This window comes from Botrytis sinoallii (genome assembly GCF_014898435.1).
Source record: "Botrytis sinoallii strain Bc 23 chromosome Unknown BSIN_004, whole genome shotgun sequence".
Lineage (NCBI taxonomy): Eukaryota > Fungi > Ascomycota > Leotiomycetes > Helotiales > Sclerotiniaceae > Botrytis > Botrytis sinoallii.
The window spans coordinates 2,787,770-2,813,151 of NW_024066031.1; the positions used below are offsets into that span (position 1 = coordinate 2,787,770).

Consider the following 25,382-nt stretch of genomic DNA (forward strand, 5'->3'; position numbering starts at 1 on the left):
TTTCTTTACTGTATTTTTATAATCTCTGACTGAAAGAGGGGTTCCAAGGCAGGATATATGGTCGAATGGCTATAGATATATCTGTTTCTTTTTGCCTACAGGAGATTGACTGCCTGGTTACTAATTGGAATTGGACTAGGAGTTGGATGGATGGATGGTTAAGAGAAGAAGAGAGGGTAATTAATGGATGGAGAGAGGAAGAGAAGGGGTATTGGGCTTAATTGGTCTTTTGTTAGAGAGGTGTAATTGTTCTTGGGATGAAGATGAGGGGAATGATGTATTAGAGTTGAGGTGCGTGGATCGTGTGATGTGGATTGTGGATTTTGATGAGAGGGGAGGGGGAGGGGGAGATTGAAAATGAAGAATGGAGGAGGGGGGAAGAAAAGATACAATGGAGAGCTTTAATTGTATTATGTATTGTATCGTATATCGTGAGATACTATGAGGGAGAGGGGAGGGGAGGTGAGAAGTAAGGAAGTTTAAAGGAGATAGATAGTATAGTAGATAGCAGATAGAAGAAATTCAAAAGAAAGATATTGAGAGAAGAGGGATTGGTTTTGAAAGTGTGCGTGCAGCTTTTGATTGATTGATTGATTGATTTGTGCATAAGTGGGTAGTTAGTTGTAGTGTTCTTTTTTATATTATCCTTTTTGGGGATTTGGGGGTTTTTATGAGGGGAAGAGAGGGGAGAGAAGGGAGGGGGGCTAAGATGGGATGGATAGGAAGATAGGTTACTGAATATTTAGTAGTGTGGATGATGAAAGGCAGGGAGAGAGGGGGAGATGGGGAGGTGAGGTGAGGAAATTTGGATATGGGGTTGAGGGTCGAGGGTCGAGGGTTGAGGGTTGAGGGTTGAGGGTTGAGGGTTGAGGGTTGAGGTTTAGGAAAGAATAGGGGAAAGAATAGGGGAAAGGGAGGGGGAAAGGGAGGGGGGAGGGGGAAAGGGAAAGGGAAGGGGAAAGGGAAAGGGAAGGGAAGGGAGAAATGCAAGGCAGGTTGGTTGTATAGATAAGAATGGGATTTGAATGGGAATAGGGGAGTAGATAGTGATTGCGATTGTAATGTGTAAATAATATATACAGATAGTATAGTAGAGCAAGCAAAGTAAAATGAGGGTTAGAGATTGAAAGTTAGATGTAGTATTGAGAGGACAAGGAAATGAAAATGAGAGGTTTAAGTGATAGTTGTAGGTTGTAGGTTGTAGGTTGTAGGTTCATATAAAGAGATCTTAGGGGGGAATCGGGATATCTGATATCTAGGGAATATATATGGATAGGTATTTATTTATGAATATTTTATAAATAGCGAGGAGAATGGGTGAATGAGTGAATGGGGTGAATAGAAGAAGATGGAATGAGAGATTTTGAATGATAGATTTTGAATGATGTAGATGTTTATTAGATAGGTAAGTAGAGATGGAGATGGAGATGGAAAGTTGAAATATGGATAATGGATAATGGATAATGGATAATGGATAATGGATAATGGATAATGGATAATGGATAATGGATAATGGATAATGGATAATGGATAATGGATAATGGATAATGGATAATGGATAAAGGAAGGATGAAGGGGTGGATGTGAGATATATGTGAGATATGTGTACCTAGGTAGTGAAGATTTACGAAATTGGTTGTTTTTTTGTAAGTGTTTTGCAATTGGGGGGGTTGTTTTGGACGAGATGGAGGTATTTGTGGGGGATGGAGGGATGGGAGAGTGGGAAGGGGGAAGGGGGAAGGATGTTACTTGGGGGTTTTAGGGGTTTGGAGTTGAGGTTGGGATTGGGATTGGGATTGGAATTGGAATTGGAATTAGAGGAGGAAGATGCGGAGAGTGTATGAACGTAGGTGAAAGACTTCAATTCAATGGCCGCTGTATCAAACCTGAGCGAATGCGAAAGAGACTATCTCTTTCGGTAGCATTTATTTAAGGCCTACTCTACTATCTGTGTACAATAGTTAACTCTTTAGGTAGAATACAATATTGACATTTGGGACCTATCATCGTGGGTGTTATGTCATCCGTATCCTTCTCAAATCGATAGGGAGAGTATCTATGGTCTGGAGGTTCAGAGGAAGCAAGGAGAGGAAGGGAGAGGTTGTGTGTGTAGGAATGAGTAATGGGTGTACGATGTGGACGTTGAGATGTGGTTGTAGCTAAGATTGTATTGTTTGGGGTTTTCATGTCTCGTTATTTTCTATCGGGAGCTCGAGTCTGTGAGAAGTTTTTGTAATGAGGAAGGATAGTTAAGACTGTGGTACTGTTTTTATTTTTGTTGTTATATAGATATGTAATTGTGTTTATGTGGATAGAGCTGCATGTATGTATGATGCGTATTTGATCAGTGTAGTCGAGATGTATGAGTACTTATCTAGCTAGCTACCTAGGTAGGTAGAGAATGCTGTATGATATGATATGATATGATTGGGAATCTTTGATATTAGGTAGAGGACTCAGAAGGGTCTGAACGGAGAGGGGAATGAATACCTCGTTTAGTCTACTCTGTTGATAGGGGGTAATAATAGTAATAGTGAAAGAAAGACATAGGTGATGACGCGGTGATGTGATGTGGATAATGTGTTATGATATTTATTAGAAGGGGTTCGATCATTCATCTCGTGAATTATAATAAACAATCATATTGTAGGAATAAGGATATCTTGATAAAGGTTCTGACGTAGATTATGAGATTCTAGCTTCTCCAAACGAGAGGAAGGGAGAATGGGGGAGAGAATTCTCTAGAAACTATGAGAAAATATCTATACTAAGATCCCGTGAAAGATTTCCGCGCTCCTCTTTTCCTTATTCTCGAGAGGATTTTTTAGATCTCGTGGATTATGAGAGTATTGTGTGGAAATTGAGGGGTACAATCATAGTGGATTAACATTGAAAGCGAGAAGAAATATTTATGAGGTCGAATATTCAATAATACAGTCAGACCTGGCTATACGGGCATGGGCTATACGAGCATCCTCTTTATATAAATATATTTTTAGATTTCCTAAAAATTTATATTATAAAATTGACTTAAATAGATATTCCTTTATATAAGAATATATAATCTTAATTTTCTTAATACTCTTATAAAAATTAATGAAAATGACCCAAGCTTTAGCTTATTATATAATAAATTCATATAATCTATTTAATAAAAATGAAAAGATTGAAGATATAAAACAAAACTAGAGATATAAAACGAAACTAAATACCAAGACTGAAATTGTATATATGAGTAATCTCTGTATACAGGTATTTAGGCCTTGAAATTTTTAGGCCCTTATAGTCAGGTTTGTCTGTATTCCCAAAAGAGTCATGTTACTTTCAATTTCTGGAATCAGATGAGGAGGAAAATTCTAATGTGCGTTGCACACATTGTTCAAAATCCTTATACCTAGGATTATAAATATAAAGGGAATGCGAATAGAACCTAGTGAGATTTCAAAGATCTCACAAGGGTAGGGCTTCAACAAGTGTGCTTGTATGTGTACACGATACTTGATACTTTTTTGTCAAGGTGGCATGGGTTATGAGGTCGAGTTGTGAATTTCGGACTATGGGTAGGGTATTTAGAGGCGCATGTTGATGTTGAGGAATATTCTCTCATGATACATGTCCAACAGATTGTAGATTTATGCTTATTTATTCTGAATTTTCTCTATGATGCTTCTCGCTTGCTTCGCGATTAAGAAGGGGTCGAGAGATTTTTGTGTGTTAATTTTGAATTGGAAACGTAGCTTGCAGTGGAGAGAAGATGATGAAGGATACCGTCTTATGTGATACAAGATTACTGATCGAGCATCTTGAATCATTTCTAATTTCCACAGAGAGTATCTCATACTCATGGGTCGCTTGTGAATAGGTGGAAAATGTCTTCACAGCAGATTTTACGGATTTCGAACGTGTGTATTTATGGATATACGCACCGCGAGAGCGGTCGTATTAAGTATTGAAATTATCACTAAATGAATGTAATTATACTCCCGTCATTCGATCAAATTCCGCTGGGAAGAACATATTATGTATTTAAGAAAAATTCATGATACCTCACCTTCTCCACTTTCGAACAAAAGAAACGTAAATCGCTTGCCAACATACATAAGTGTTCTTCTAGATGCAACGGGAAATATAGCTTGGGGCTAAATTTCTGGGTTGCTTGTGTAGGAATCTATGCGTAATCTGTCCAAATTTCGGTCATCAATCTCAATGGAACTCTTTGAGCTCTTAGAAATTGTGGAAAGAAATGTTACGAGTAGACTCGATATCTATCCAAAATGCTATTCGAGGATATAGTTTGTGGGAGATCATAATTGTAGCAGGTGACGAGTCAAATGGAGATACTCAGAGTAATTAAGTAAACCTGCACAAGGAAAGGTATGTGATGCTGTTATTGTAGTAGAAAAATAGATGAAAAGAAGGTTGAAATCTTTTCTTTGTCGTGGGATGAGCACTATGGAGTATGAATGATGGGGGCATGGGGGTATTTTATTGAATTTTATTGTGAGTATTGGTATGATGGATTTCTGTTGTCCAATCAGAAATCATACCTACATTATAGTATGCGGAAGGAATCATGGAACAATATCGAGCTACTTGTGATATTGGCGAGTGTATTCCTACTGTAAAATTATTTCGGTGACTGCCATGTGTAGCATTCATGGCACCAATCGATCAGAAATTGAAAAAGGGGAACTTGAAGATGCACTACAATATTATGATTTGCTGTTCTTGGCAAATACTCCTCCAATGTTTGAGTAGATGGTTGCTGTATAATTCTTGGCCCGAATTGTGGCTAGACTTTTGAATTGGTTTTGTGGATGTACATTGAGGTATGAGGATGTGGCTGATCTTTCTATGGGAATGGAAAGTGGAAATGGAAATGAAATGCAAGTGGGATTTGAGTGGGTAGAAATATGGGTATGAAGTTAGCAGAAATTGAAAGCAATTTGTACGAATGCTCCTGGGACAGATTATATCAGATTACCTGTCTCTAGCCCATCAATCCTTCCTGGTCGTAGAATTTGCGCTGAGTGTGGCAGACAAAACTTCGGAGATGGTCATTACCAACATAGATTTTGTGCTTGTAAGCAGGCTTTTTTGAGACAGTAGAAGAGAAAAGCCTTTTGCACGTATTTAATCAGCTAGCTAGACTAAAACATAAGGTGGACTAGCAATTTCACCCTCCTCGCCGTCTACAGAACGCTTTGTGATTCAGTGCGGGAATGCATAATATCTTGAAACACAAGAAGACTGAACATTTGAAGACCTCGTCTCCGCTGGATATACTACCCACAAGATTCTAGCAGTCCCAAGTCTTTAAAATATGGTGTACTTGTATAGTGACGATATCAATCATACCGTGCTCGTATTTCAGCTACAATTGAGAACTTTGTTGTGACTGAGCATCAGAAGTAAATGGCTGTAGTTTCGATTGACTTTGTGCTATTTTTTGCCCTAGCCTTTTTTTTCATCAACACAGATATAAGCGCATCAGAGCCAAGACGTTGTTGGAAAGATGGAGAATATGAATCGAGCTTCGATTCGAGACAGTACTTAATGTTCTCAAAACACGGACTTCAAAATTTAGGAGAGGGAGGATGTGGGTACGACTAGAAGTGGCAGACGCAATCTTTTGTGGCTCAGCTATTGAGGCTTTTTGACGTGGAAACTGGTGTCATTAGAATGGATGGCAGTGTCGATCTCAGAGCTATGTAGTCACTGAACCACTAGGCTCCAGGCGCTTTCCGAGCACATGGCTGACTCGGAGCGGCGTCATGGCAGCTTAGGGCACCGGTCACTTGGAAATTTTCCGGGGCAACGTCCGTTCGCACTCTTCCCTAGAGGCTTTCTTGACCGGTACTGAGTGGCGCATATATAATTTGTGACTAAGACGCAAGGCATCATTAGACGACGACATCGCTCGTTGTGGAAGTGGTAAGATGATCATCACTGTTCAAGGCTGAATGTGTGTTTTTGAGGTTACCTGAAGGTATGGTCTCATGTTGGTGCGGAATTGTTTATGAACTTTGGTGGTTCAACAGGTAATCGTGTTTACTGACTAGACACATCCGCCTATTAATGTGGAAATATCAGGCCAACAAATCAGCATCTCAAGTCCTCAGGCACACAAGCTCTCTTTTCCTTTTGGCGGTTGGAGGGGTATCAATCGGTCCAGGTGCCCCATTTTATGTCAATCGAAGCGGGGTTTCCACATGAGGAGATGTACCGAGTGAGGCAGAGATTTGGTCGAGGACGTGTATCGTATCAAGATCGCATTGGTCTATGGAAGACGTCTTTAGCCCTTTCTGAATTACAGCTAGAATCTATTTGGTATCTGATCGACCCCAAAACTCCAAAGATGGGTTGTTGATTCGCCACTGCTAAGGATCTTCAAACTCAAAGTTAAAACGTTACGAGTGCAAGGCGAGAGAATGATCGACACAATGCTATTTGGCGAGGATGCGCAGATTCTTATCGGATGGCCTGTCAAATGGTGTCGGTTGTGATAAATCGGGCACGGGCTTTCGCCTAGAGTTGCAAACTTGCAGATCTCCGAACACCTTGTTCCCCGTTCCGAATGTGTTTCTTTTGGGCAGTAATAACAGCAAGTATGAAATACCTAGGTATTCCTGAGTAAAAACTTTCTCATTGTGGGTTTTTGTCCCGATTTTTAATATAAAAGGCAGAGAAATCGTATGATTCAAGAAGATCTACATTGTCTAGAATCGTATGATTTTAACGAGATCTACAACATTTGATTCGAAAAGTTGATATCCTCAATCTAGATCATCTTTCACACGTGACGGAGCGGACTGACAGCATCAAGGAGGTTTGGTCAAAGAAGTCTGTATATCGAACCCCGCTAGAAGAGTGCTCAACTGGATGTCGACAGAGGCAAACTTGGTATGATTCGCTCAAGCTTACTTGAAGTCGAGTCGTAAGGAAATTCTACACCTCCGAATTCGGGCATTACAGCTTGGACTTTTTGGAACTCAAATCCGAGGACTATGTCAGTGTACGATGCATTCAAGATTAAAGCGATAGCAATGTGTTAGCGTAAAGATGTAATCAAGAATTCAAAAAATAGAGAAAAAGTCCGACAGACCTATTCGTCAACGGCATGGTTTTATACACGAGCGGGAAGGCTGAAATTGCTTCAATTAGACTGGCACTTTGACCTGTTAGAGGCTCGAGTTCTATGCATAATCGTCCCTTCGCAGTAGCAATCTCATAAGCACAGAAGAAAGAAAGGATAGCAAGGACTAAAAGGAGCGAGGAAAGCGTCAACCAGGTTCATGGGATACAAGGTATTGAACGGGTGTTTGAGAACCTCTAATGTCTCAATTTGAACATCTTCCTAAAACTCGAAGTAATTCGATAGACTTCAAACTTTAATGCTTTATCAATACCAGAGCTCATTAAAACTTCAACTTGGTTCTGGTTTCGGTAACTTCCGAGGTTTCGGTCATTCATTTTACATATTCGAAATACTTTGGTAATGTTTGAGATTAGCCCCCCGAAATGCGTCATGAGAAGAATATTCTCGAACATTCAATATCGATAGAATGAATTGTTTTATTGTACTTGGATGGGATTCAATGTTTTGTAATCGTATGGCTCTGCTCTTTTTTTCGAGAACAAATCTGTTTTTCCACAACTACACACCGCCTCACCCCTTTTCCATTCATGTCTCTCTTGAACCAACGGTGTAGAAATTAATTTGATTGATTTAATATCAACATATGCACACATGAAAAATCTTGAAGGCAAAGATATAGACGGCATCACAAAGCTAGCAAGCTAGCCAGTACCTACGTAGCATTTCGGGGGTGTTGCATCAAGCTTCAGCACCAAAAATTACCCGACGCCCCTTCATCTCTTACAAAGTTGGCAGGCGCCAAGCCACGGCACCCGTGATCTTCTAAAATTTAATGATGCTTTGAGATGCTGTCCGTTCGGAGAAATTGATTGCATCGAGGAGATTCGGGTTGGTTACTGTATTTCGCAATTATTCTGTTCTACAATGGAGGAATAAGCATGCAATCATATGCAACAATTCCACGCGCTGTTGTTTCCCTGCCAATGATGATTACTATTAGAAACAAAAAGGAAACAATAGAAGCCTAAAAATCCCTACTTCATGTAACCAGCTGAATCTAACGCCGACCTCGGGAGCTCAACCGTGCCTATTAGAGAAGATTCGACAGGAACTTACCAGGTACCAGGTATCCAGATATACTAGAATGGAAAACAAAATCTTGAAATCAAGTAACACGAGCATCGAAGCTTTGATACTCACCAGTCTTTTGCTATGTGTTGACGCGGTATCCCCCAACTAACAAGCTCTGACCATTTCACTATAAGGAGATTGCCAATCAATGGAGACTCAAGAACCTACAGTTCTGGCATATCACAAAACAGAACAGTGCATTGTCGGAAAATAAGAATTCTCCATATTTTGGTAATTAGAAGTATCTTCTCTGATGTCCAACTACTAAACTAACATGGCTTGTAGCTCCTAACTCCTAATCAAGTATTAGGTGACAAGCTCTAGAAAAAGTTGGTAAATACCGAGGTAATAAGGTTTCGCCTACTACAGTAAGGTTAGTTAATCTCTTCGCAAATCCTGAAATGAGCAAAAAGTGACAAAATGATATTCCATCGCCATCATCATTATCAGGTCAGATTTGATTATCTGGGAGATGAAGTGGTCCTTTCATAACGGAGCTTAGCGAAAATTTGATGCTTATTTGAAGCGAGACCCTATTTGGTTGGTCCAGACCCGGCCCGGTCGAATTTGATGATCTGCCTTGTGTTTCAAAGAGACAGGATTCAACGACCACCGATGAACGATCAATACAGATCTTTCAAGGCAACCAATCAAAGCTTGATTATAAGGGACCCTAAAGCTGTAAATCATACAAGGTAAGAGATTGATGTGGGAGCTAAGTCAGTCTCGCAATTGTATCGAGTATGGGGCGACCTGACATATGGGCACTAAAAGATTTAGACCAACCAACTACGTTTTGAAATGCCAGTGATGTGAAGAACCTTCATCCTGGATATGATCGCGCACTCCAAATAGATGACAGGCCATGCACCTCCCACCTCCCACAACCCTTTATCCCTGCAAACCTTGAGGTAGGTGATCGCGCTTTGAATAGCCCCTCCTTCAACCAGCGAACACGCAGCCTAGTCATACGCATACCGTATTGGGTGAGTGGGTGATCACTCTAAAATGCGAGGAAATTTCCTCCTTACCAACTTTTAGCTTACATATATCGGTAATGCTGTGATTACTCAATTCCCTCATCAGGAACACATTCCCTCGAGCACGCGAAATGGGCTCTGACCATTCAAGACCCTAGCCTTGGCAGGCATAAGCTTCCATTGATGCATTCGACTGCTTCTTCTGTGGCCCTATGGACAACCTCCCCAGTTCACAAAGATACTCCGCTACTTCGTCTCCACCCCAATCTCAGCCCCAGGCCTCGGGATCCAGAACCTAGCTGGTATTCGACCATTGGCACATTACACTTTGTATTCCAAGATGCCTTGGTGAACCAGCAACACAAGCACCTTCCTCTCACACGCACATCTCTGTGGTCTGCCACTGCCATTTCGGACAAGGCGTCATTCCATCCACATCATAAGAAAGATCGGGAGCTTGTTCATTTAGTACATTTTAAAGCCTTGTTATTACCCTTTACAGACATGGAAAGTCAAAACAGTAAACTCGAAAAGCGAGGTTTCCACTTGCCCCACCATCCTCGTTGTTTGTAATATCGGACCTCGACCTACCCCTGCGTAATTTTTTTTCCGCACTATACAAACAATCTCGAGCTCAACGGCAATTTCACTTGCCTATTCCAAGGTTGTTATCACTATCCGTACTGAGCGTTTAGTGGGATCATTCTTCAACGCTTGCCTCTCCGCTCCGTTCTTCTGGCTCACAACCAGTCGATCTTGTACTTCTTTTTGACAAGCACACGACTTTTGTGTACACACCAACTTTTTCCCTGACGATCGTCCCTGCAGTCAAAGAACATTTCTGTCAATTTCCTGATCTAGAGTCAATACTCGTAGCCCTGTGATTCGCGAACCCAGATCAAGCTCCACAGTCCCACAGATTACTAGCATCCCGAATCCCGGATTCACCTGGAGTACTTGATACTCACGGCTGAACCTAGACATTCAATTACAACGTACGAGTTGACAATTATGGGTGAGAAGTGTGGGGGGTGATTCTGGTTCTACATAAAAGTTCGACTGGTCCATTTGCCAGCATCTGCCTATTTGCACCTCGCCGTTATCACTTTAAAGGTGCTTTTTCTTTCACACACATTTTTATTCCCTTCTTTTGGCTTCAGTGAATGCCTACTTCCCGACATGTTACTCACGATTAAACAGCCAGTCCATCACGGCTACAAGTCTTTTCATGACTATTCTCCACCAACACCACCATCTAGCTCTCGTTTCCCCCCGGCGGTGACAACTACTAGCTCTTCAGTCTCTTTACCAACACCATCACAATCTCTTCCTTCTTTAGCACTTACAAAATCAACAAACATGTCCACTCCTCATCGTGGATTACCCCCTATGACACTGCCACAACCACCACAACCCCCGCAGCAAGCAGTCCAGGCATTAAATCAGCCAACGGGCTCTTTACAGTTACCAGCTCCACCTCAACAATGGCAAGGCGCTGAAGAGTCAATGAGGAATTGGCTTCAAGCAAAGGCCGAAGAGGATAAACGGAAGCAAGAAGAAGAGAAAACGAGGCAAGAATCACTGAGGTTGGAGCAAAGAAAAATTGAGCAAGACATGCTACGAACGTCTCTGACGGGAGGAATTCCTCCATATATGATTCCCATGGTGTTTGCCGGAATGGGCGGTGGAAATTTACCTAACGCTAGCTTAGAATGGGCCCAACACTACATGGCTCAAGCACATCAACTGCAACAGCATCAAGTCCAACAGCAACTAGTGCCTGGGCAAAGTCAGCATACTTCACCAGAACAATTGCAGCGTGGAGACTCTCGGCCGGTATTTGGAAGTCAACATCCAGTGCCTGTCACTTTACCCTCAACACCTATAGGACCTACGGGCCCAGGATTTCTTCCCAATTATCAAATGTCCCCAGCTTCAAGATCTAGGCAGACTGCAGGATCCCTAGCTAGAGCGACTGCAAATTCTCAACTCCCAAGATTAAATACAGGAGAAATGCTCATCCAGCCACCTCCAGCAGCTTCTAACATGCAAATATTACCAGGACAATCTGGTCATCCATTAGCACAATCGCAAAGCGCTCAGCAGCAACAAGAGCCTCAATCTTCGCCCTCAATTTACTTTCATCATTGGCAACCACCCACATCACAAGCAGGTACGAGCAGCACCCATCAGCCTCCGACACCCTCAGGCAAGCTTTCATAAATCTTCTTTAATTCATTGTATTAATTTTTTGACTAGACCATGTTTCTTCACCAAAGAAACGAAAAGCGACAGGGCCGCAACAACCAGCCCCGCATCCAACATCACTGCCACAGTATACTTCCCCTTCGTTCTCACAGACAGGATCTTCGGTGTCGGGTACGCCATCAAGCAGACGCCGTGGGCATTCAAGGAACCGCAGTGACGTTTCAGCCCGTGGAGCTGATTCATACGGCCGCCCTTCGAGTCGGCATAGACACACTGAAAGTGGTTTCAGTACTCAAAGCCTAACTTCACCAGTTCACTCACAGAACCAAGAACAAGCCTCGAGGCCTGCAGAGCCACGCAGACATTCAGGCGGCTCGAACACTGTGTCATCTTTGCTCGAACAAAGCGATTCTAGACCACGCGCGCACTCTCAAACCCAAAGCCAACAAAGCCAGTCTCAGCGAGACCGAGAACGTCACTACTCTGGAATGTCGGAAATTGGACGTGATAAAAGGACCATAGAGGGGGACGAGGCACGACGTTCTGGCAAGCGAAACGATGGAAGAAATTAAACACGTTTCAGAGACTTGCCGATCATTTACTTAGACGGAAATACTTTTCGACAACGAATTTCCCCAAAGCCACAAGATTTTATAACTTTTTCGATTCATCCATCATCGAATATGCTTTGTCCATATACAGATGTTCAATTTCTCTTCTATTCTTCGCTTCGATATTGATTGTTTAGAAGATACCCATTACTTTGCGCGCCTTTTAACTTTGACTTTTGCTTTACACTTTACCTTCTGCGCACCGAACTCTTTTCTAGAGCATTTTCTTACATTCTGTATATCATTTTTATTACCTGTTGACAGGGAATTCAATTCTTGTATCACTGATCCCTTCTTGTCTTCTTTTTTATCTTTAAACATTTTGTTCTGTGCCTCAGCTGCACTATTTCTCTTCAATCCCGGCACTGGAATTCACAGGGCTGGTTCAAATTACATGTACATACTTGTTTCTATTCTTAATCTTGTGGTGGATGTATATCCCAATTTGGGCAGGTATATATAAAGGTTTAGGTCTCGAGTCGGGAGATTGAGGTGCGTGGGAAATCAATCATAGGTAGTCAGGTGCCAAAGAAGGACCTAGGGGGTCAGCCTGCACACTGTGTCAAATATCTTTGACATGGGCAAATCGCCCCAGATGAGAAACAAATTCAAATAAGCAATTTCTCAAGAATCCTTCGTTCCAAGTTTCCTAATCCAAAGTGTTCAGGCATCAAGAATCGTGCCAAGTGCGTCATGGAGCCTAATGAAGGCAGGAAAAACTTACTTTTTCCTCAGTCAGCCACTTCAACCAAAAACGCATACTTTCATCCTGGTCTGGACCTGGAAAAGGAAAAGGTCGTTAATGCCCATGTTTAATAAGAGCCGCAAGTATTAAATGGCAGGCTGGAGTTAAACAGTTAAGAAATAACGAATATGACTATGCGTGTTTCAGCGCGCAGGAAACCGAACCGTGGTCAGCGCGGAAATGGTAAGCAGGGGTTCGCACGGCTTATATATTAACCTTTCTTGAGCTAAAGTGTATGTAATTACAATCTTCACATAGTTGGAAAGCAACATGGTTGTGCAGTAGTTTATACATCAATGGGCGCGTACAGATATCCTTCGGTATCATGCGTGCAGGAAGAAGGAAAAGGGGTGGCTACAGGCCAGGTACAGTGCATATTCTAATGTATGAAGCTTCGCACGAGTTAGAGTCGATACAGAGTATTGCAACTCATCCCGTTACTTTCTCCTTACCTAGCGATGGATTAGAGGAGGGGTAAGACGATAAGAACGGAACTTTGCCAAGCTTGCAATCTGCCAATCTTCGACCATGGTCTCGACCTGCACTGTCAAATTTAAAGGTCTCCTGGCTCGAACTAGCCTTATTAACAGGGTTCCGCAATTTCGTGCATCGTGGAACGTTCACAGTCGGGATGTTACCATGGATGTATCATATCCTCATCAGGAAATCCGCTTCAAAGTCGATTTGTCAACGTGTTTTGCTACAGTGTGAATACCACGGTGGCGCAAGAGCATGGATCTCTCTTCTTTTCCTCATGGCTACTCAAGGATCTGTACATTATCACTCATGCTCTTATTGACGGGAAACTTTCTTTCTTCATCACATATTACCAGCCGTGTTATATTCAATTTATATAATTTTAAAAAGGTAAGCAAAGCACTATAACAAACAACCTAATTGGAATAAATATCCCAATTAGTACAAGGTCTTGTAGCATATAGATTGAAATTTACCTAACTTCAAGCCACAAGCTACCCAAATGATTTCCTATATCCAATTCCAGGCGTTCCTCAAAAATCACGAAATCAAAACAAGATCGCTTTTATCGCTCTTTACCCCCTTTTAGGTCTGGCGCTTCTCGAACGGGGATGATCCGAGAGATTGGGCAATGGACGTGTTCGGCAGGGCTGCAGATCCTTGTCTGGCACAAGGTTTGTTAGATTAGATTTCGAGAGATTACCCGATTTGTGTGTGGGGTCTAGTGGAGATCGTGTTTCGAATTAAGTGATGGTTCATCTCAAAGCGGTAAATTGTGATGAATTCATATCGTTGTTTAATATGTTTTTTGATTGCATTCTGTGAATAACTGCAGGTACGGTTTGGAAAAGGAAATTTGATCGTGTATGCGAATGCCACTTACTGGATTGCACATAACCAAGGAAATTTAGAGCTGAAATGAGGTGATGGATTTTTGAAAGGGATTTCAACCACATGTGGATTTAAGTAGAAATGGGAGGATGCATTCTCGAACGGGAAGATATTTCGGCCCTTTCGGTAACACTCGAAACGGAAAATAGCTGCATACATGTCGGGACGAGAGACAAGTCTTGGCGACCCAATCTTACCCGTCACAAAAGCATTGTCCATAGGTAGGCAGTTGAGATACATCATACAGATTGCAGGTATGCTAAGCCTACAATTTGACCTACATCTACCCGTAAATTTTGAGATAGCTATTGATAGGATAGGCACGTTGCAATTACGACATCTAAAAGTTCTTGTCGGTGTTGATCCGACAACATGCCCATGTTACCCTTTCGTCATCAACTGTTTTATGTACTTCCAGTACTACTTACTGCAGGTTCAATCCCGGACGGCGACGTGCCTTTCTTCGGCGACAATCTCCCGACGGAAAAATAACACGAATCTCCAAACTTCCGCTTTGTGTGTACACAACATGAGACTTGTACATCGTAGCTCGCAGCATGAAAACGCCATGCCAAACACGTGTATTCCAAAGCGTCAAATTGTATTACAGCATTGATATCCTCCAAGAACGGTAGGTCGTGGGGAATGGATTTCCTGCTCAATTAAGCGAGGCCCCTTTCACTCCCGCTCACATTAAATAGTCTTCAGCTGTCAAAATAAATGTTGTGCTCGGAAACAGTCTAAACTTATTCGGAAGGTTCAAATGACGAATGTGTCAGAAAGAAGACCTCAGTCTCGAATGATCTCCTCGAATTACCAGATTGGAAACATCCGCTCATCAAACATACTTTTCTAAATCTTCTGGAACCCCAAATCTTCTATCTCAAACCTTCTTCTCCACAGACGCGCGCCTTGTACCACAAAGCTTCCAGATACCCATGAGATCAGATCTACGCCAAGTCATCACATATAGGGTAGAAAAATATGTCTCTCAATCTCTCCGAAAAACCCTACGTATACCGGTAGATGAGCATGTCATCAAACAAGGCTGATTTGCCCTTATTGTCTCAAATTCTCATTGAGATTTAAATGTGCGTAGATCAGTGGATCTGATTTGGAGATGTAGGCGTTTCATATCTACGAAACGTCGTAAGTACCGAGACGACGACTCCACATTGCAGGTAAACGAAGTAAATCAGTGGGTCGCGAACACGAACTGGTGAGTCTAGATTTTGGTCCCTTGATTTTTTGGGATGAGAGAGGCGGAGAATTTATTTTGCGATGGCGTGGAAAGGGAGATGTGAAGTTGATCTATATATTGTAGATACGAGATAGAACATTCTGTAGGTAAATTCCTGGCGATCTTCTCTTGCGGAATGAACAATTGTGACACATTTGGCATGAGTTCATTTGAAAACCCCACTTTCGATGCCATTATGTCTAGAGAGGGGGGTTTTCTGTGAATCTGAATCCGATTTTGGTGTATTATATATAAAATCTGGCTCGAGAAGATATTTGGCCGGCTCTATCTCTGCTTAATCTCGTTGTGTGATCAGTATCTTACCTGCCAATGGTACGAGTGTGCTGTGCTTATTTCGGATGGCAAATGGAAGTTCAATTCAAGTTCTGGCAATAAATAAATACTCGCGGATAGACAAATACGATTGTACAAATTTGAGTATTAAATGAATGCGAGGAAGTCGGTCCGGCTTTCAACTGCTGAATATCAAGGAATGCCGAGAGAAACAAGTCTATCATAGTCAAAAGAGGTCTTCAGTCAAAAGCTGTGCCGCTCAATTTTGTAACATATCAACCGTATCACCTTACAAACAGATCAAACATAACTCACTTGAATCTCAGCATGAAGCTTACACTGATTTATACGAGGTTTGCATATATTTTGTAGATACGTAACCCTGAATACCACAGGATATTACTTTCAACGCCATGATGATTGATTTTCAGCAAATTCTATATCTCAGTCACAGTTTTTCCTGCTTGTTTTTGAAAAGGAGCAATGATGTCTTTTCCCAGTGTAGTTGCTGAAACTCCCAAACATCCACCCACAAACAATATCTACACCACCTCATCTTCAGGCGTCCCATTACTTTTCATACCTCTCCAGTCATCTTCTAATTCTGCTCCTGCTTGGCGGGCTTATATAGAACGACCATGTTTGCCCTATTCTTCAACCCCTTGATACACTCTTCAAGCGTACGTCCACCCTGGATCTTATATTCGAAAATTGTATCTTCTTTGTCGATTTCGAATGATATGGTTTCTCCTGTCTTGTGAAATCTGCGCTGGTCTGGTATGTTGTGGATGTAGCAGGCTGTTGCGTCGTCTCATTGGAGGTGAAGTGAGATGGGCTTGAGGACATGGTGATTGTTTTGATGATATAATTGCCAAATAAAATTCTGAGGGGCTGAACGACAATTTTGCGATAAGATGGTGAAGATTTTGGTTTCAGGAATAAATTGTTGTGATCTTTGAATGCAAGTTGGGATTTGAAATTATTTTCTGACATGCAGACAATAAAATGACCTTTCAAGATGAGGATTTTGTGGTTCTCGATGAGATTGATACCAGTGCGGAGGAGGGCTTGATTTCATTTTGTTCAATTACCCTCATGGAGACGGCTATTTATACTGGTATATTTCTGACTCCGCTGAAAGAAGTATTTGACGAGTCATGTTTATGAATCATGAGGCATGAGTAAAGTTAAACTCTAAATGTATGTTTGGTCAGATTTTGCCAATTCACTATCTGTAGTGTGCAAATTACCCATGTTCATGATCAAGTAGATGTTTGAATTTTTCAAACTAGAGTGATACAGCTTCCTTCCTTCGTCGCTCTAACAAACTCTTCATCTATAGTTCCGTCAAGATAACAATCCCCAATAAACCTATACAGCTGAGCATTGCTACTTTCACTGTCAACTTCTCTCAATACGAACGGCGAGTTGGAATTTTTCAAGACCCAGACCTGATCGCCAGCCTTTACCTGTGGGTAACAAAGGCCCATCTTTCCGTTTTTCGTGATGTAGAAACAACGGCCCGTGCTGGCTATCTCAAATGCCCCTCTGTATTCTTCTTGCAAAGTCCACACATCTCCGCCCAAGAATTGGCTCCATTCTTCCACACTAGGAAGATCGTTTGTCTTGATTTGTCTCCATCCATGGTGACGTCCATACAGAGACACTCCGTCAGCTATCTTCGAAGCACATATGACACGGGATAGAGCCACACGAACAGAAGTCTCTCTACAAATTCCTACTATTTTTTCGCATAAACTTTTCCAGTTCAATAATATATCCTTCAGCGCCTCCGCCGGAATATTGACAGTCGGCAATAAGGAACCTACGGTCGAAATTGTGTCTACCCACCGTCCTGATATTGAGAGTTCTGGTCCGTGAATTCGAATTACTCCGAATTTTTTACCAGATGCCTCACACAGCGTGGATGATGAGATTCTTCGAATCACGGCTTCAACCTCCACGAGCGGTATGGTAACTGAAAAATCAGGAACCCATGAAGGGAGGTTTGAATGATCCGAACCAAACGCAGGTCCTATCATGCATCGATAATCATTACCAGTCTCTTGCAGCATCAGTTTGAAAACTTCTGTATATAAATCGATCCATCTGGCGCTGTAGTTGGGCCGATACGATTTCATGATCAACGACTGAGCCATAGCAAGAACCGAGAATATTCTATCCCGCGGCTCCATACAAACTCGATTTGAGAATGTCAGAACAATTTCATAGAAAGGGCGGTGTATTAATTCTGGAAATGCCCGTATCGTATCCTGGCAATAGAGAGAGTGATCTTGCAACGAACGATCTTGCCTAAACCTCTCAATCAATTCAATCTGCAAGAAAAATTGGTCGAGAGCTAAGATTTTTGATCTGGGAAAAGCCCCGAGACTGTTCTTGCAGCATTGTGTTTCATTGAAAGTATGACATTTACGGTTTCTTTGAGCCGAGATCAACGTTTCGAGAGTCGACCGCCAACTCCCATAGCACAAAACAGGATCGGGAGACAAAACCGCCTCTTGAACAGTCCATACTCGTGTGAACCAGGTGCTATTACCTACTAGCAGAAATTTGTCCCAGAGATCGTGGAATTCACTGTTCTCTTCAAAACAAATCCGTCCAGAGTTTGCTTTGTAGTACCCAGCTAACTCATGATAGTGCTTGTTATCTGAAAAGTGTCGAATCAATTGAAACGGATCCCCTGTGGTAGGAATGTGATTGGGTGGCGCTCCAAGCCATACGTAAACAAGTGAGCATCTCGAATATATTTCTCCTAGGTTTGCTATTTGACTAGCTATCTCATCCGGATCATTTTGGTCTACGCATAGAGCATCAATCCAAAGAACCAACGGGTGGTGCGGGTTTCTGACGTGCCGAAGACAAGTCAGTAAGCTCGCATGGATAGAAACTTCGCTATCATCAACTTTGATGCGCTCTGTGGAAATTTCAGTACCCCAGACATAGGACAAGCAGATGTAACCTTTGGCGGCTGCACTATCCATGGGCTCGACACGGATCGTCGCACAAAGTTGTTGGTTTCCAGTTCCAGATTTCAAATGCAATAGTCTGAACTTTGACTTGGCTAAGCCTGTGTGGTCTTTGATTGTGGTTGCTTTTTCCATGGTTCGGACGTCTTCCGGAGACGTTGGGATGATGTCGATGATTTTGAGAATATCAAGGAGATGATGAGAAGCAATGCTGCAGATTGCTTGCCAAAGAATAAAGATTTGATAATAATATGACATATAATTTAGTATAGGCGTTGATTTGCTTCTATTATTTCTTTCTGAAAGATTAACTTGGGAAGGTCGTATTTGAATTTGTTCAGAAATTCGCCTGTAAATCTATGTACCAATGTCTAAGAAAAGCAAAATTTTCAAAGGGATTCTTGCACTCACAAACCCATGGTAAACTAGAATTATGAAGGTATTGATTCATTCATGATGCCTTATGACTGTGTTTCATGACGCCTCAATACAAGCCGACTTGCCGATTTGAAATTTGGATTGAATCGTCATCATGGCTTGAAGAATTCTGTATGATCGAACCTTCATTGAACAGTCAGTTAATGTTACAGTCATCTCACATTAGATTTATCGTATCTAGTTTCGAGCTATCTCGTAGGAGCGACACCTGACTCTATGGATTACCTGTATTATCTCTTACCTTGCGTCCATCGCGTCCAGAAAACATTACCAACACACATGCACACTCATGCCAGAATTCTGTCGTCAAGTCGTACAGCCAGCTAATGGCTCCCGAAGCGAGAACTATGGCCTTGGGACACCAGGATGGCTCAAGAAATGACGTTCATAGGAGATTTTGACATGTTGTGCCTGGCTACATTCTCCTGGCACTTCAACAACCTTTGCCTTAAGCCTTTGCGGAACAAGACTTGTCAATCACCAATTTTGACCGTCATGATCTCGAGAGTTGATTCATTTTCATTGGTTTAGTTGCTGAAGTTATAGCACCAAATATGCACCTTTGAAAGTCTCTTCACAAACCGGAAGCTTTGGACTGGAGATTACCGTTGATGTTGCACTACCTCGTGTTCTCGCATAAGCATCGGAGCCTCTTTTCAAACGACGAAGTACATCATAGTACTTGCAAGATGTCTCGTGAGATGAAACATTCTGACAATTGAGTTTTCAATATCGTCGTCGTAGTACAAATCCCACTTCTCTTGTGGTCAGTTCATGCTAGTCTATATAAGGCTTAGCTCATCTGCCCCGCTTTTACAAACGTCAACGGACTGACAAACTTACAAGCCCCGAACTTTGAGTTTTTGTCGTCAGATTGTATGCTCAAATATCCCTCAATGACCATAAGGCGACTTTGATACAAATAAAGAGTTGGAATGCCTCCAGAGTGTACAAGTATATCGACACTGAGGAAAGTTTGTGATCATTGTCGAAGAAGAAGTAAGTCTTCTTGCAGATACCCACACTTTTTGATGCAGTAAAGGAGTTCCGAGCATTGACCAATCAAAGGAATACGATGTGATGGGAATTTCCCATGTAAGCAATGCGGGAATGCATCGTTAGCATGCAAAAGAGAGCACATACCGAAGAGAAGGGGACCCAAACGTGGAAATGGTAGAGTAATCAATGAATTGAGAGCTCAAGATGGCGGGGGTATCAAAAACTTTGCGGAAGTCCGTGACTCGGGCTCGGGTGGAAGCAGTACCGTTCCCGGATCGTGAGTAATTTCAAGTAGTCCTAAAGCAAGTTCTATTGTCCCAGGTTGGTGAGGATTGTCAAACTCGAGAAGGTGTTCAGGGAATGTTTGAGAATGTTCAAATTTCAACCATGTCACGTGGATTGTGACCTCTCTCTATCCCATTCCATTAGCGATTGTCCACCAGCTGATATGTGTTATAGAGTGGATATAGATCGTTGGGTTTCGGATACTGCTAGCTCTTCCGCCGCCCAAACATATGTGGGAAGACCTGCACGGCATCCAATCATGTCGGATATCTCGACCATTTCCAGTGATGAGCCAAATAGCATATTTACGACCGATCAATTTAGGCCCACATCTGTGAGCTACATGTATCTAATCCCGACATGCCTTGATCTTTTTCTTGAGCACATTTACCCAATTATGCCTCTAGTGCATATGCCCACTCTGCGAGCCTCAATAAATCGGCCATTGGAAATGCACGAGAAAAACCTTCTTTACTCGTTATGTGCCATCACTTCAACTCATATGTCGGGTAAAAGCATACTAGCTCCAGGACCCCCTTCGTGGGAAACTGCTGGAAGATTCTTCCTTGACGAGTGTATAATGATTCGACGGGCTTATGACTTCATCGAAGATAAATCGTTGTCTGCTGTTATATCTTCATATTTCGTATCGACTGCATTTTTCGAGTTGAATCAGTCTAGGAAATCTTGGTACTATTTGAGAGAAGCAATGACAATGGCTCAAGATATAGGGTTGCATGAAGAGCATAAATATTCCGGTCTTCACCCTGCTGAAGAGCTGTGCCGTAGACGAACATTTTGGATTCTATATGTTACAGAAAGGTAAGTCCACTCCATCTAAAGATTTGAGGTTCTAAAACAGCCTTAGGTCTTTTGCGATTCTACGTCACAAGCCTCTCACCTTTTCGAAGACACCGGCTCTGCCCTCAACTCTACATGATTATGAAAGCCCGGAAATTCATTCTGGGTTTATGCACCTAGTACAATCTTACCATCTGTTAGACTCTAGCTTTGTAGACTCTTGGAACGAAGCCTCTGATGCGCCAGTTTCGACTCTTAGGTACACAGCGCTTCAACAACAATTAAATCTTCCTCACCCTTCTCACTTGTCCCTTACTACCATACAGAAAGCTGATATTCTCGTTACCCAGCAATGGCTCCGCTTGATTGTTTGGCAATCTTCGATGCGTCAAGGCTTGCTCTCTTCCACTGCCGTCGATGAAAGCATGACTTTTCGATATCCTCTAAGCATCGCTCACTCTCTCCTGAGTGTCATATCCTCAGTACCCATCGCAAGTATAGAAGTTCATGGAATGGGTATTTTCGAGAAGATTTTCGAGATTGGTAACTCTATGGTAGACGTTATGCAAGCTTATGGATCACAAATTCCACACGAAATATATGGCATTTGTCAAGACCCATTTGATATATTCGTGAGGACATTGAGTCAGACACCGAACTCTCAACGTCAATATGCAGCTCTTCTGCTCGCCAAAGTGACCGAAAAGCCGGAAATTCAGAGATTTTCTCATAATTTGACGAAAGTACTATCCATCAATACCGTTCCTGATGCGATTGAATCGAATGCAAACTTGGTGCCACATATACGCGAATCGCAGTGGAGGGGAAGTATCGTGGGCGAACTTAAATCTGATGATGATGTGGTGCACAGGGTAGAGAAAGAGATCCACGGACAGACAGACAACAATCCAATCAATGACATGGCGTCATCAACGATTCAATCTGGTAACATAGGAAGCAGGGGAAGCGAGACATTCATGCTGCAGGCTCCTAAGTGATCCTCAAGGATACGCTCACTACTTGCGCGAGCAGACCCATCGTTGGAATTCCTTACCAAACCTTCGATGTATCGATAGCAGCCGTTCTATCATTACATTGCCCTTTCTACGGTAGCAAAAACAATACTTGCTTCGGAAAGTAACGGAAAAAATCATGCGGAACCGACAAATCATCACCAATTTTGAGTGTAAGCTGAATTTCTCTGGGGCCACTTCCAGAAAGATTGACTTCGATCTTCCGGCCGCAAAGGACGGCCGCAAGGGACGATTCGACATACTTGATCATCTGGGCCTTGAGGCTGGGCATCGAAAGGGTGGATTGCACGAATATAGGTTACGTCAAGATTCGATGGCACGAGAACAGTTTATGTCGAGGGCAAAAATGCCATCGTCACAGCCGTGATCAAATCCTGCTTGTTGGGTTAACAACATAAATTCCTATTTCAAATAAACAGCAGACGGACAAATTAATCAAACACTAACACTCGGATACATACAACCCGAAATCATCGAGATCTCCTTTTGCACTAGAAACGAATGATTCTTCGGAAATGGAGTATTAGATGGGAATACAAACGAGAGACATTGAAACATTGGCCCATTGCACGTTCCAATACCCCGGCAAGACAACGTTAGAAAAGTGTCACGACGGTTGTATTCCGCCTACCGACGGTCTACCACCATTTTCTGTGTTACGTGATGTTATTCGGGTGAAACAAGTATGTTATCTTTCACTCGACAGGAGAGGCTTGCGCCATAGCTCGATGCAAACTTCAGGTGTAACATCATCACGTTGCTACTTACTTTCATTATTATGGGTTCCCAAATATTTCGAACTCTACATCGATATCCGTACGCTTTTGCTCGTGGTCTTCTTACTTCATGCATCCCCCCTGTACTGATGGAGGTTTGGTGTGGCATCAATTTTGACTATGAGGTCATTATCGCGAATCATCGATATAGCTAAAGCTTTGGTACAATGTTTTCTCAAGCGGATAGTTATCTTTCCGATTCTATCGGCTCCAGCGAAGGATAAGGCTGGCCCGACGTTGATGTAACGTAATGGCGAGAAGTATCTCTATCAAACCTATACTCTGGGGTGACAAACTATTCATTTGGCTGATTGGGTGACGCAAGTAGGTTTCCACATGTCGATTTATCCGTAAATTTCGATTGTGAAGGCTGTAGCGAGTAGATAATAGCAATTTATGTAACTTTTACTGTCTTCAATTGAAGTGATTGCGGCAGTATAAAGATCTCGCTTCCTCTCCCCCCATTCTCTACCATCAAACATAACCCTCTCTTCCCTTGAAAAATCACTTGTTCACCTTCTTATACATACAAAATGGAATCTAACATCACATTCCTAGCGTTCATTGCTTTATCTGTACTACCCATACAAATACTCGCATTCCCTGCTAAAGCTTTCGAGGCAACTGCTATGAACTCCAAAATCGCTTCGTTAGCCAAAGCTGCATATGAAGAAAGACGTGCAAACGCAGCTCACCTGGTTTAAACGCTGCTGCTCAAATTATCAATGTATCCCGGGAGCATGCGTTTGTGCCCCCCGGCCCCAAGATATGGTGGGTTCATCCTTCAGACCTCCGCATTTTTTGTGCTATAGTGAGTCAACAATATCGATTCTAATGCTTTCTTTAGCGAGGTCCTTGTCCAGGCTTGAACGCGTTAGCGAACCATGGCTTTATACCTCACAATGGATTTGCTACCATTTCTCAAATAATTGATGCCAATGAAAGAGTATTTGGAATGGTAAGGATTACACTTTCGAGAACTGCAGATCGATACTAAGATTTTCGAAGGGAGCAGATTTGGCTATATTCCTCACTGTCTACGGCCTTGTCATGGACGGCAATCCTCTCTCTCTTAATCCAGGTTGGAGCATTGGTGCAAGCCCCACTCAAGGACAAAATATTCTCGACAACCTCTTTGGTCTACTTGGTGCCCCTCAAGGGTTAATCGGCTCGCACAATAAATATGAAGGCGATACTTCACCCACTCGCGGCGACCTTTTTGTCTACGGCAACGCCTGGGTCCTTCAAATGCCTCACTTTCAAGAACTATTTGATCTACAACCAGATAAAGAAACTGCCAATTACGATATTGGGGTCATGTCGCAGCTTCGCCAAATCACTTTCGAGAGAAGCGTTCGCACGAATCCGTATTTCTTTTATGGTCCGTTTGTGGGCATGGCGGTCAGTAATGCGGCGCAGAGTTTTATTTATAGATTTATGGCGAATCATACTGCGGCGCACCCCGAGGGGATATTAGACCAATTCAACCTGAAGAGTTTCTTTGGCGTCACTGGAGAGACTGGATATTTCGAAAAGAAAGATGGATGGGAACGTATCCCACCTGGTTGGGGACGACGAGCTATTGGTGACGAATATGGTATCCTAAGCTTAACAGAAGATATATTATATTTGTATGTCCCATCCCATCCCCTCTCTTCCCTCTCTTTCCTCCCCCCTAACAAACCAACACAACTAACCCCCTCCCCCCAAAAGCGCATCCGAATACCCCAACACCCTCACCGTCGGCGGCAACACCGGCACCGTCAACTCCTTCACCGGCATCGATTTCTCCGATCTCACCGGCGGCGTGTACAACCTCGAATCCCTCTTCGAAGGCAACAATCTCGCCTGCTTCCTCCTCCAAAACGCACAATTGACCGCGCCGGATTTTCTGAAAAACGTCTTTAGCGATATCACCGAACCGGTGGGCATCTTGTCCTCGACTACCGAGGGCATCTTGGGCTCGATTGGAGGCTGTCCGCAATTGATGGATCCGGATCAGTCGAAGTTTCAGTTTTCTTCGTTTCCGGGTTCGGGGCCGACAATTTGAGAGGGTGGAGTGGGGTGGTGAGTGGGGATTGACAATTGGGATGATGAAATGGGATGGTATAGGGAGGGACGATTTGATTGAGCATAGCGTGGGAGGAATTCGATTGTATTGGTGGATGGGTTTGCTCTTCACATTAGATGTGGTTATATTTATTTGTAGTTCATTCGATATGTTCTCCGGTGGTTTACTCTGTTCATTTCTTTTCTCTGTTTATCTAGGTACCTATTAGGGGTTTTTGGATGGATGGATCAACTCGCATTGGTTTATATCCCGTAGCATACTATCTATCTACACTCTATTTATATACTTTATTCTTAACCCACGCAAAAGTTTGTA

General features: G+C 42.6%; 5 protein-coding genes across 5 annotated transcripts; 3 read left to right on the forward strand and 2 right to left on the reverse strand.

Annotated features, from left to right (window-relative positions):
- Positions 1-10,389: 10,389 nt before the first annotated feature.
- Positions 10,390-11,990, forward strand: EAF02_003232 (uncharacterized protein; the record flags this gene model as incomplete). Its single annotated transcript, XM_038899280.1, has 2 exons — positions 10,390-11,419; positions 11,470-11,990. 2 exons carry the CDS (start codon positions 10,390-10,392, stop codon positions 11,988-11,990), a joined length of 1,551 nt encoding a protein of 516 aa, XP_038761568.1.
- A 4,340-nt stretch (positions 11,991-16,330) lies between these two features.
- Positions 16,331-16,522, reverse strand: EAF02_003233 (uncharacterized protein; the record flags this gene model as incomplete). The annotated part of the gene is made up of 1 exon (XM_038899281.1): positions 16,331-16,522. The coding sequence occupies one exon, from the start codon at positions 16,520-16,522 to the stop codon at positions 16,331-16,333; it is 192 nt and encodes a 63-aa protein (XP_038761569.1).
- A 437-nt stretch (positions 16,523-16,959) lies between these two features.
- EAF02_003234 (uncharacterized protein) lies at positions 16,960-18,798 on the reverse strand (the record flags this gene model as incomplete). Its single annotated transcript, XM_038899282.1, has 1 exon — positions 16,960-18,798. The coding sequence occupies one exon, from the start codon at positions 18,796-18,798 to the stop codon at positions 16,960-16,962; it is 1,839 nt and encodes a 612-aa protein (XP_038761570.1).
- Positions 18,799-20,036: 1,238 nt separating this feature from the next.
- On the forward strand, positions 20,037-22,184 carry EAF02_003235 (uncharacterized protein; the record flags this gene model as incomplete). Its single annotated transcript, XM_038899283.1, has 4 exons — positions 20,037-20,100; positions 20,170-20,377; positions 20,560-21,207; positions 21,254-22,184. 4 exons carry the CDS (start codon positions 20,037-20,039, stop codon positions 22,182-22,184), a joined length of 1,851 nt encoding a protein of 616 aa, XP_038761571.1.
- Positions 22,185-23,529: 1,345 nt separating this feature from the next.
- On the forward strand, positions 23,530-25,325 carry EAF02_003236 (uncharacterized protein; the record flags this gene model as incomplete). The annotated part of the gene is made up of 5 exons (XM_038899284.1): positions 23,530-23,645; positions 23,669-23,807; positions 23,844-23,954; positions 24,005-24,627; positions 24,710-25,325. 5 exons carry the CDS (start codon positions 23,530-23,532, stop codon positions 25,044-25,046), a joined length of 1,326 nt encoding a protein of 441 aa, XP_038761572.1. The 3' UTR covers positions 25,047-25,325.
- Positions 25,326-25,382: the final 57 nt, after the last annotated feature.